Genomic DNA, 12,836 nt, shown 5'->3' on the forward strand with positions numbered 1-12,836 from the left:
GATGACCTATCCACGTCATCATTTACCCAGAAAGCTTTGTGTGTAAATAAAATGGCTCCGTCCGTGTTAAAATATATTTTAAAAAATTACAAAACTAAACAGCCTACAGTATTTTTACAGCCTTTATTTTACAGTTAAAATACAAGTTTATCAAATAAAGTCTAATGTCACAACTAATCGGGGATCCCTTTAACATTTTGTGAAAATCTTATAAATTTTACCAACAAGTGTCTGTGTGATTCTTTCTCAGGGTTTTTTTGCAACTGCCATGAAAAGTTATAGCACATTATTTCCAATCAAGCTGCATGTTTTATATATTTATTGAATATATTTTTCTCCTGCTGCAGGAGGAGCAGCAAACCAAAGGTTGYGATGGAAAAGAACACCAGCTGAATGATAAAGATGCTTTATGTTTATGCACCGGCACCTTTAATTACCAAGAATGTTTTGTGTAAAAGCAAATCAACCAAATTACACAGGAATACTAAAAACACATTAAATTTAATTGTACACTGTGCATGTACAGCACACATAAACCACATATCAACCACGTGACACAATAAGGTGCAGCTGACCAACACATCATGCCTGTCTGTGGCAACAGAGGAAAGTAGAAAGCGTCACTTTTAAACACACAGCTTGGTGGCCTCGTACTCTGTGTGGTTTGGATGTTTGGCACTGAAAGCTTGCAGGGCAGTGAGTATCCTGGTCACGTCGGCGCTGGACAGTTTGAGCCTGTGGCGGAGCAGACAGGCGAACAGGTCCGCGTGCGGAGCCCCCGGAGGCGAGAGGCGGTTCACCCTGTGGCGCAGCTCAACCAGCTGCAGCAGGGCGGAGTCCTGAGATCCCTGAGTGTACGGGTAGTCTATCTGCAGGATCAGGTCCTGGATTGCTTCGGGGTCGAAGTGCACGCTGTACCCGAACAGCTGCATGCTGTTCACTTTCATGTAGCCAGTGTAGTTGGGCGTCTCCGCGTCCTCGGGAGGCTCGCGGTACAGAGTCACGTTCCTGGTGGACACTCCCGAAGAGTCCCGCGTGTGACTCCTCAGGTAGAAATGAATTGTCTCAAAAAAGGTTTTCCACCTGTTTCCCAGAGTCAACGTCCAGTTGTAGCAGTCCAGGGGGATATCCAGCTTGGTCTGCTCCCAGTCAGGATATCCAGACTGACCTATGGGCATGGTCCAGCTCTCAGAGTGGCTGCCACCGAACGGGTTGACAAACAGTGACAGCGTTGGCTCCACGCTGCTGTTTTTGCTGATGCAGAACTGCAAAGTGAGTCCAAGGAGCACGTGGACCCGGTTGGACTTGACCCGGTTGCTTTTGAGGGTGAGCAGCATCCTCTTCCTCCAGGAGGGGTCGAACCAGGTGTTGATGCTCACGTCGTTGCTCACAAACACGGCGTGGAGGGTGATGCGAGGGTCCCGCCGCTGCAGCAGGAAGCGCAGCTCCAGATCCTGCAGGTCCCTGTCACTTTCTATTCCGAGGTAAGGGTCRGTCGGGTCGGGCACGGCGGGCCGGCAGGCGCCTTGAATCAGACTGAAGCTCGGGTTGCAGCTGGAGCATCGAGTCTTGTTTTCTGCAGAGCAGGAGGCACAGCGGGGACCGTCCCCCACGGAGCAGGGGATGAGGCCCTGGCAGGGCGGGTGATCGTAGGGGCAGGAGCAGCTGCGGCTCCTGTCGCTGTAAACACCCACCTGCTTGTTCTCTCTGCAGTACAACATGGAGAGAGCGTGGCTCAGCCAGAAGTGCAGGGGCCTGAGGGAAAGACAAGACCACRTTCAGACACGACAATCCCCTGCTGACACTTTTAAAATATATATTTATCAGTTTTATTCAAGTCAGGCTTTATGAATGTACAAGATTTTTACAAAGGACAAAAGAGCAGAGTCAAGCCCAAACTCAGCTTCTGGATCCAACACATGAAAACATCTTTCATCACATTATCCACCAACATTTGATCCGTTTTAGCCTCTTTTCAGATTTAAGATTCAAAATGTTCATGAATTCATAAATTTGTAACTAACATTTAGAGACTGACCACATTGTAATACATGTGTTTTTAAACAKTCAGTACAGGTATCAGAGAAACTGAAGAATGTGTTCGTCACAGGCAATAACAGCTTTAGCATCTTGTTGGAAAGGGGTGGTGTGTGTTTGTGTGTCTGTGTGTGTGCGTTATGTATTTTCCAGGCACATAGTTCAATTCTAGACCAAAATCAAGTAACTATGTTACCTTCAGTTGTTATGAAAATGCTGTACACGTCAAAAATWAATTTGACTTTGTCTAACCCCGGACTTATACTACATGCTTCTCTGCTCCGCTGCGTTGCGGTGCGCAGGTCGCAGCTGTTCGTTTGTGTCTCAATTTATACACACTCCGCTCTGCTTTGGTCCGACAGAGAGTGTGCAGGAAGGAGATCGCACGATAAATTCAGTGATAAATGTGGAAGTCACAGCAAAAAAATAATTAATTCTGTGAAAGATGAACTCCAAACACAGCTGAAAACATTAATATAAAGGCTTTTAATATCTATGTTGAAACTGTCTCACTGTCGGCTTTCTGAGACTTCTGATTTCAAAATAAAATCCGTGTGTATCGTGTGTACACATATGCTTTATACATGCTACATATGCTACGTTTCCATCTGCTTTCCAAGCAGAACGATACATTCTGTAATGTAATGACAGCATTTTTGTAGAAATATGTCCACATATTTATTAATATAGCTGCAATTTTGACATTAAGCCGACAAATTATCCAGAGTCTTATTTTGAAAWTACGGATGCTGTGCTCATTCCTTTTCCTGACGTAATCTTTAAAAATTGACTCAGGCGCAGCTCCGGCGTCCGGCAAAAATAGGATCTGATCTAATTTTGACGAATCGTCGTCCGCTCTGCCTGATTGGCCGTCCGCAGCCAGTGTAAACACTCTCAGTGATTATAATGGGTGTGTATTTGCTGCGGAGGTCGGAGCGGAGCCATAACGCATGTAGTGTAAATTAGGGGTCAGTACACATCTTGAAATTGGCCTCTCTTTAAGAACCTCCTACTATTTTCAACACTCCCACTTCAGCACATCTTCACAATGCTATGTGGGGAGGGGTGCTCTGTGGGGCGGGAGCTCAGCTACAGGCTGAGCTCCAGGGAGGAGCTTTGTGTAAATGGGTGGAGCTTTGTACCAGTAAGTGTTTAGGCAGCTCCACATGGCCACAGGAGATTCATGGATTTCTCAAACATGCGTGAATGAGTCAAAGCAACACTCTGGGTATGTTTTTGAGGGAACGACATTATAACATGAAATAAAGCTCAAAAAAGTTGATTTTGCATAATAACCCCCTTTAAATGATTTATATTTTTGCTAGCTGCCATGACAGATAAGGAGTAGTGGACAGATATGATCTAAAACATTTTACACCAGAGGAAGTTGAGTTCAGGTGAAACAGCAGTTAAATCAGCAGAACGTTTGTATTAATCTGTATTAATACTAATATTAATATTAATCTAAAAGTTTCCATTATGATAGGGAGGGGAATGTATGGAAAACCAAAAGGATCATATTTTGCACACATTGAAACATTTTCTCTTGTTTTATAAAAGCTGTTTTAGTGAGCACCTCCCAGGTAGGAAGGAACAGATACAGTGGTGTAGTGGCCGTCATGTTTGCGTCACACACACAATGCCCTCTGCTCCTGATAAATCCTATAGTTACGTTCAGTTTCTTGAATTATTCCTTAGTTCTGCTGCTATAGGTTTAGACTGCTGAAGGATAAACTGGCCATATCTCCTCACTCTGCTGCTGTCTTTACTCTCCAAGTTTGCATTTATAGTTATTGATGTCATTAACTTTAACTTCTCTTAGATTTCTTTTAATAAAAACCAAACCTGGATCAGTTCTTCTGTGTTTGTCCCTCTCCTGTCCTCCAAACTTCAGCCGGTTGAGGCAGCTCATTCTGGTTCTGCTGGAGGCCACTTCCTGTTAAAAAGGATTTGTTCCTTTCCACTGTCGCCAATTTGCACTGAAGAAATCAACAGTTTTGAAGCCCTGCAAAGTTGTGTTTCATTGTTTATGGACTCAGTTTTTTTTTCATGAAAGCTTGTAGTTTGCAGTAATCCCAGTGACATCATGGAATCCAGAAATACAGTACAGTAAGCAATGTTAAAAAAATTCTCTCATGCTTTTTTTTGGGGGAGTTTTCAAGCTAAATTATTTGGTAAATAAATGTTTTAAATATTAACCTAAATTGTCATAAAATACAGTATGTGTATTTTGTATTTAATATGTGTAATATGTTTAAGTATGGCTATCTCTTTGTATGGTCATCATGTTCGAAATAAATTTGTTTGATTGAATGATTGAAAATTCAGTTCCATAAAAAAGCAATATAATACAGTAATTGATCATGCCATGGAGTGCAGCATTTCTACCTTCTAACAGTGTGGTGTGTAGCTCCTAACTGTTTAGCWCTTGTGTGTTTTTGTTTGGTTCTTGCTGCATTAAAATAGGTCACAGATTATAGTTTAGCAAACCTTTATAATTAAGTATTTCCAGTATTTTTTCCTAAATCGAGTGCAATGACCTGTAATCCAGAAGTATACTGTACATCTTATGCACAAATGAGCTAACGGTTCAGATTGTGCAGTGACCRTCTTCACGTCTTCAGCACTGTGCAGCTGGCAAACAAACTTTAGGTGCATTACTGCCACCTACAGGGCTGGAGTGTGCAGCATGGATACTGGTGCGTCAGAATGTGGTTAACAGATAATTGAGGGAATATTTTTTAATTCATTAGGTTTTCTGTTCGCATTTATCTGTAAACRAGGTTTAACATTTTATTTATTCTGTGTTTTCCATCAGTGATGTATTTAGTTCTGTATTATTTTTATTTTGGGTCAATTTTAGGTCAAATTAACAAACAYTTATTTTTAAAATCTTGAGGCTTATCAAATGTTTTGATCGAAACGTGGCCAGCTGAGCACTTTTAACACTTCTAATAAGGTGGGAAAAAAACATTTATTTATTTATTTATTAATCCATGCTTGAGAAAATTCATTAGCAGCTGAAGTAATTAATTAGAAGTCGAGAAATTTAATTATCAGCTGAAAATTTGTATGTTGCTGAACTTCACCTGCTGCTTCAAAAGAATCAGTTTTCTTTTAATATGAACAAAATTAAGTAGTAAAAACTTGCTTTTCCTGTTTTACTATAATAATACTGTAATACAGCTAATGTAACCTGTATGTAAAGCAGGAAAATACAGAGGTGCTGCCGGAGGCAGATCATGTATTTGAGAAGCACGCTGATGGATTGTGTTATTTCACTAATTTCCCTCCAAAAATAGCTTTGAGTATTGAGTGTTGATAAGAGAGCCATCAGTCGGGCTGAAGTGGAGCATCCAGGTGGGAGAGAGACTGAAATAAGAGCTCTAATGCTTCAGGAACAGATAAGAAAAGCTCCTCTCTGTCTGCAGCAGCTTAAATGTCTGGACGTGTTTTTGTAAAATAAATGAAATAGTAAAGGAGAAATGTTGGAAAGTTGAACGTGTTGGAGTTCAGTAGAAACCTGCGGAGGGTAAAAAGGCCAGATCTGTTCCACTTTGTCTTACAGAGGGAACCGAGAAGAGGCTCTGCTCCTCTCAGCACTTTTCTCTCCTCAAGTGCCTTTTAATAAGCGCCGTCCTGCTCGGCTGCTTTCTCTCTCCGCTTTGCTGCAAAAATCATCCTCATAATTAGATGTTCTGGGGAACACCGAGGGTCAACATGCATATTCATCCYCGCCTTACCTCGGCCTCGGCAGGATAATCTTCGGCTGCTTTCGGCACCTCTTGCTMAGGCTGAAGAGCTTGTTAGTTGCACGGCGAGCTTTGGCGAAAAGCTGCGTGCTGCTGGTCTCCAGCTGCCTGTAGCGCTGGAGCAGGCCAGCATCCGCCCTCCACAAGTGCTCCACCACAGATGTGTTCACAGCGTAATGGGCCGGCAGTTTCCCAACAAAGCTTTGGAGCTCCTCTGGTATGAAGGAGAAAATGAAAGAATAAAATCCACCCGAGGCTTCAAACTGAGGGATTACAACAACATCCACAAAACTCTCTACTTCTTTGTTTGCCTGAGAAAATTAAACAGCCAAGGAGCCTAAATAAAGGTGAGCAATGTGTAAAGAAAGAATGTTTACATATTTTAATTTTCTTCATGTGAAGATTTGCTGATCTCTTCAGAAAACAAACTCATTTCACATTTGTTACTCTGCAGACGTACACAGTTTATTTCCTGTTGGAATGTATTCAAAGCAGTCAGTCTCTGATTAAACAGGATTAACACTAAATTACACAAACAGTATGCTGTCAGGAGTGGTGTTAAATTAGTGCAGGTTGCAGTGATTGCAGTAATTATTACTGTCAAACTGAGGAAGAAGTGAAGGTGCTTAAAAAGTCAGAGACTTCCTCATCAGTGGGATAAATAATCTGCACACAGAGTCGTACGTTACGGCAGAACAATGTTACTTTAATCTAAAGGGCAATGAGAAGTCGGGTTCTGGGGAAACCTGTCCATCACAGGGTTTTATGTACAATTATTTTATGTAATATCAATTAAATCAACGCAAGTGTCAAAAGGTCCAAAGTTCACTTTGATCTCAATTTCATTTTGAAATGCCACTTYCACCCGCCATCTTGGATTACTTTTGGTCAGAAAATAAGAACAAATGTACGTCAAAAGTACAGTTTTGTTTTTTGCTGCTGGTGGTTTTTGGCTGGTGGATTTATTTTTTCTTGTTTTGGCTGCTTGCTGGTGGGAATTTGATGAATGTCCCTCAGATGTTATTCATATTGCTGATTATTATATATATTTTTTGTATTTTATTCACGCTGCGAGTAAATATGATCGGTAAAATATGATTTATGGGGTTTTATCTTTCATTTGAGCCCTCAGTGAAGTGTATGAGTTGAAGCCTTTAAAAACTACAGTATTTGGAAAATATGTCCAGTTTGCACGAAGTTGACACGTCTAATCATGAAATTGATAGTATTATGTCTCAAATATTTATTTTTGATGCTATTTTTACTTTGAACTGTTTGATAATCTATATTTTAGCTCAATATATATTTTCCCTCAATATCTCCTTCCTTTAATTAAAAAAGTCTTTAAAAAATTTTAAGTGAGAAAAAAGATATTTTGATTTTTGTGTATTACAACTTCAATAACTAAATACAAGTTACAGTTAAAAATATATGGCTGCTGAGGTTAAACATTCAGATTAATAGCTTCAAAAAGTCACTAGGCTTTTGAATTTAGTCCAAAGGGTTCAAGAGCAGTACTTACTTAAGTCCTGTTAGAATTAAATTCTAAAATGAGCTTAAAGAGCGATCTACAACACGTAAGCTATTATCTGTTAATAACTTTTACACAGAGTTTTACTTCAAAATGAGTGAAATCTGAGAATGAGCCACACAATCTATTAAAATGTGATATTTTTTAATATAATTTTTACTTCCAAGTTTTGTCACCTAACTAAACTGACTCATGAATAATTGAAAAAACATGTTCTGATCAAACTAGTCTAAGAAGAAACACATGGTGACAGAACATGTTATGAATGTCATTGTATTGTGAAGTGGGAGAAAAAAACAAGTCTTTGTCACCCAGAGGATCTGGAGTCACACACTAACAAAAAAATGCTTCTGAAACAAAAAAGCACCAATAAAACAGCAACAAACTGGAACGAMACATATGGCTACTTTGCCTTTGCTCAAAGCTCCGCCCTTTTTTGGGGGGAAAACGACCCAAATACTGACTTATTCAACTGATCTGACCCATCAGATGATCTGACCCATCAGACAAACACATTTTGTATTGTAATGTGAAATAAATGCATTTATCCTTCTCCATTAACTTTTTGACATAACATTAATATTGTTGCTGKTTTTTTTTCCTTTCAGCTGCCCCTGAATAATCTTTAATGAATGATTTGTTTCATGTCTTTAAACCTGGACTCAAACCTGCAGCTTCAGGATTAAAAGTCCGCAGCACTGACCACCGAGCCACAGCGACCCCACGTTACATTTAATAATAACTGTTTATATTTTAGATCTATGACTCTTTAGACCAGTGGTCCCCAAACTACGGCCCGCCTCCCCATTTGGTCTGGGCCCCAGAACAATACCAGAGAGCATTCAGTTTTTTTTCATATATGTGTTTATATTTGATTATAAAGTTGGACTTTTGGAATAAAATGTTCCTTAATTATGAACTATTTTCATTATTAACTATTATTAGTTAGTAACTATTTCATACATAAACACATACGTATATAACGTGACATTCTGTTCCACCCTTCTGCGGTCTGTGCCCCTATCTGGCAACCCCCAGAAAAAAATCCTAAACCCGCCCCTCTCAAAGAGAGAATGGAATAATGGTTAAAAGATTAGGTAAGAGAAAAATTGATTCAGAATGCAGGACATTTAAGCTGCAGTGGACAAACGATTATTTTTTTGTTCATCTGTCAAAAGGCGGTGGTGGTATTCAAAGAATACAATCTGCGGCGACACTATGAATCCCRTCACAAAGACAAGTATGATAGCTTSMARGSCMAAWKKKRRSMAAMMAAMYYYYYWARSYWAAAARRTGGACTGTTAGCTCAGCWGAATACATACTGTGAAGAACCCAGAGAGGCTTATTTGATTGTGTTTTCTGGAAAACAATAAATTTTTACATTTAGGGACTCCTCCAATAGTCACACTTTTTCTGTTACAAACTGACTCCGGCCCCCCACCAAAGAAGGGAAAAGTGATGTGGCCCTCAGAGGAAAAGGTTTGGGGACCCCTGCTTTAGACCTATTTAGTAAAAACAAATAGACTTTTTACAGCATCTTCCACAAACATCTCAAAGTCACCTGGGCATCTATTTCTTGCAATATTTTAATTAATTTACATGTCTGAGCACCAGTGATGTATAAGAGTAGAAAATAATTGTTTTATATTTCCATTAAGAGCTAAATTGTTTTTTTTTTTTTGGAAAAACAACTTGTGCTGAGGGAGAATTAAAAGCCATCTGTTTTTTTTTTCCCTTTTTGTGAAAGCACTCTTCGAGCTGACATTTTCAAGTTCTATTTGAAAGGACAACTAATAATTTTTTTACTCACCGGATTCCTCAAACTCCAGGTTTGTCAGCCTTAAGGCTTCTCTGACGTGCAGCAGGCTGGTCTCCAGAGTGTCCAGGTCAGAGTGAGGACAGTTACAGTGTGGGAAGTGTGGTCCACACTCACACCAGCAGTCATTGTTCCGGCACACAAACCGGCCCTCAGATTTACAGCCGATGTAGTCCAGCGCTGCCTGAATGAAGCGACTTCGTAAATAACCTGGAAGGATTACCTGCAGCCCTGCAGCAAAGATAGAAAGTAAAGAAGAAATATTGTTATGAACTCTTCTCTGAAACATGTCAAACAATGAACTAGTGATATTTTGTCTTCTAAGAACAATAACTGACCAAAGTGATGACAAAATGTGATTTGTTTTAAATATCAACATTAAATTTATTTAATTTATTTGTTGTCAGCATTTTACTTTACACAAACTCAGGTCAATCCATCCATCCATCCATCCATCCATCCATCCATCCATCCATCCATCCATCCATCCATCCATCTTCAGGTTTTAGGACAGCGGTTTGATCAGGGAGGTCCAGACCTCTCTTTCCCCAGCCACCTCTTCCAGCTCTTCCAGGATTCCAAGGTGTTTCCAGGACATGTCCTGGGTCCTCCCCGGAGTCTCCTCTCCGTCAAACATGCTTGAAGCACCTCTCTGGGAGTTTTCTTTTTAGATGCCTGGATCACATCAACTGACTCCTCTCACAATCTCACACTCCATTCTTCCCTCACTCGTGAAAAAACCCTAAAATACCTGAACTGCTCCACTTGAGGCAGAACYTCACCCCCAGCCCAGAGAGAACAATCCACCCTTTACCGACTGAGGAACATGGACTCAGMTTTGGAGGTGCTGATCCTCATCCCAGCTGTGAACTGCTCTGGTGAGAGTGTAGTGTCCAGGAGTGGGGGCCGTGACAAAATTTATGGTACATCTGTGAAGCCTATAAAGAAGCCTTGTACTTTGTCTAGTCTACCTCGTCTTCGTCTTGTACTTTTGCTCTTCGTCTTTGTTCTTCATCTTCCTTACTTGGTGAATCATTTGGTTTGAAGGCCACAATTCGGTTTTTTGGCTGTAATCTCCTGGACTGCAAAATAAAGATTCTTGCTGTTCAACCAGCCTGTTTCAGAGTTCTCTCTTCATTGAGCAACAGCAGTTCCACTTCAACCAGAAGACGTGGTTTTTTTCACCTCAAGAGCTGAAGATCACGGCATGATGATGCCAACTGAACCACATCATCTGAAAATAATAGAGATGGAATCCTGAGACCACCAAACTGGACTCCGCTGCACCGAGAAATTCTGTCTATAAAAGCTATGAACAAAATATGTGACAACGGGCAGCCCTGGAGGAGTCCAACTCCCACCCTGACAGGGTTGACATACTCCCAGTAATGAGAACTAAACTCTGGGACTGAATGACCCATAAAACATGACCCACAATCCCATACTCACAAAGCACCCCCCACAGTGTGCCTCAAAAAACACAGTCAAATGCCTTCTTCAAGTCCACAAAACCCATATAGAGTGGATAGGCAAACTCCCAATGACCCCTTGAGAACTCTAGGGAGGATAAAGAGCTTGTCCAGTGTTCCACAGCCAGGACAGAACCTGCATTGTTCCTCCTGAAACTGAGGTTTGACCATCGACTGGACCCTCTCTTTTCTAGAATAGACTGGGGAGACTAAAGAGACTGATACCGGTATAATTGGAGCACACTCTCTAGTCCCCCCTTTTTAAAGAGAGGAACCACCACCCCAGTCTGCAAATCCACTGCCCCCGATGTCCACATGATGTTGCAAAGGCGTGTCAACCAGGACAGCCCAACAACATCCAGAACCTTAATGAAATCAAGGCGGATCTCGTCCTGCCCCAGAGTTCTGCTGCAACGGCACTATTTAAATACCTTGGTAACCTCAGCTCCAGTTATGGAAAGACCGGTTCCTGAGTTCATCAGCTTCTTCCATGGAAGACATGTCGGTAGAATTGAGAAGATCCAAGAGGTATTCCTTCCACCTCCTGAAGACATCACTGGTTATCAACAGCAGCCCAACTTCACTGAGCTCAGTGTTGAAGTGCTGCTTCCCCCACCTTAGCCATCAGATGGTTTGCTAGAATCTCCTCAGAGCCAACCAAGAGTCTTTATACTTGGCTTTTATCTAGCCCTTATCTAGTTTCAGACAGTTTCTTCTTTGTTGTGCTCTAACAAAAAGGTGAAATACTCCCATCACACCACCAGGGGGCGAATATGTCCCCATTCACAACAGATCAAAATACAGGAAAAAAAAAAACATTAGCTTGGCTAAAGATACCCTAAAAACTCATATTTAGTTTTTGTTATTTTCATAACAATGTGATGTTAACAGTTTCCTCTGAGTACATCAGTATATGAACAAAAAATAATGCTAAGAGGACCAGAATAAAATCAGACAAATATAGAAAAAAATAGGGATAAAAACATGTCACGTTTTGCGAGGAGAAGAACCCAAATCTAGACGGAGGTAAGAGTTTGGATAAGAAAATATTTATTTTAACAAAAATAAAACAAAAAGCTGTCGAGGTAGCAAAAAACAACAAAGAGAAAAGACTAATGAGAACGACGAGGAAAAACACAACAGTGGGTGATACCAAATAATGAGTGAGGAAGTGAGAACTGAACCAGGATTAAATACTGACTGAAGGAGAGGGGAAATTACAAGCAGCTGGAGGGAGAGCTGATTAGGGATTGAAGACAGGTGAGGATGGTTTGCTGAGAATGTCCTAGAAACTAGCCGAGGAGAACTGAAAGGTGGTGACAAAGGGAAGACACAGAACAACAAAAACACAAATCCTCACAAAAAAGCTCTTTTGTTATTTTGGTAAAGTGGGCATGTGTCAAACAAGCTGTTATGTTTTCATTCTTAAGATGATCCATTTTCTTGCTCAAACAGAGGCATGAATAAAAGCTGCACATCAGGAAGAGATTTAAAAAAAGTTATTTTTGTTTGACTGGCAAACAGWAGAAAACCTTATTTAAAAAATAAACTGGAGTCGAGTAAATCGGGTCTTGATTTGCTCTGAAAGTGCTCCTCAGAAAAGAATAATCTACTTTTTGAGTCAGCTGTTCCTGTACATCACTAGTTTACTTTCAAGCTATATGAAAAAAAAAAAAAATCAGAAAGATGAAAGATTTATGTCTTTGAAATTGAATGATGGTGCCTGGCTGCTTGCTGTAAGGCAGGAGGAGGAGCTGGAATTTACAGGCTGAGATGCTGCTGGCCTGGGTCAATAAGGAAAAAAGAAATAAATGTCCAGCCTGGCCTTTAAAGCAAGAGAGTTTGACATATTGAGAAATAAGCCTCTTCAGTTTCTTGCAGAATTCATTTTTTTCCACTGCAAAGAACCAAACAACTTGATGCAGACTGGGTCACACTCATAGCTAAAGTATCTGTTTACTGCATAAACATAATCTGACACAGAAGGACCATTTCTAAGATTATCACTTGTTAACTCTTGCACTGTCCTTCTTGGGTGGGGGTGGATGAATTCCATTTGGGGTCTTTGCAGTACATAGGTGGAACTTCTTGTTGTGTTGGCATAACTGCTCTTCGATTGATGGAGTTCCTTGGTTTAGGAGGAGATTGTGTTTTTTTCTTTTATAAAATTTATTCATTTAAAACAAAACAACATAAATTTAATATACAATAAAAAATACAAATCATAAATT

The 12,836-nt window shown here is 40.4% G+C and overlaps 1 protein-coding gene across 1 annotated transcript in view; it reads right to left on the minus strand.

Annotated features, from left to right (window-relative positions):
- Window positions 1–482: 482 nt before the first annotated feature.
- LOC106528427 (BMP/retinoic acid-inducible neural-specific protein 3) overlaps window positions 483–12,836 on the minus strand; it is a 69,747-nt gene continuing 57,393 nt past the window's right edge. Inside the window, exons 5-7 of the mRNA XM_014023595.1 lie at window positions 9,131–9,367; window positions 5,781–6,003; window positions 483–1,755 (exon numbers count right to left, since the gene is read on the minus strand). Of these exons, the coding sequence (XP_013879049.1) occupies window positions 627–1,755; window positions 5,781–6,003; window positions 9,131–9,367 (1,589 nt within the window). The 3' untranslated portion in view covers window positions 483–626. The remainder of the gene's footprint in view (window positions 1,756–5,780; window positions 6,004–9,130; window positions 9,368–12,836) is intronic.

This window comes from Austrofundulus limnaeus, unplaced genomic scaffold (assembly GCF_001266775.1).
Source record: "Austrofundulus limnaeus strain Quisiro unplaced genomic scaffold, Austrofundulus_limnaeus-1.0 Scaffold378, whole genome shotgun sequence".
Lineage (NCBI taxonomy): Eukaryota > Metazoa > Chordata > Actinopteri > Cyprinodontiformes > Rivulidae > Austrofundulus > Austrofundulus limnaeus.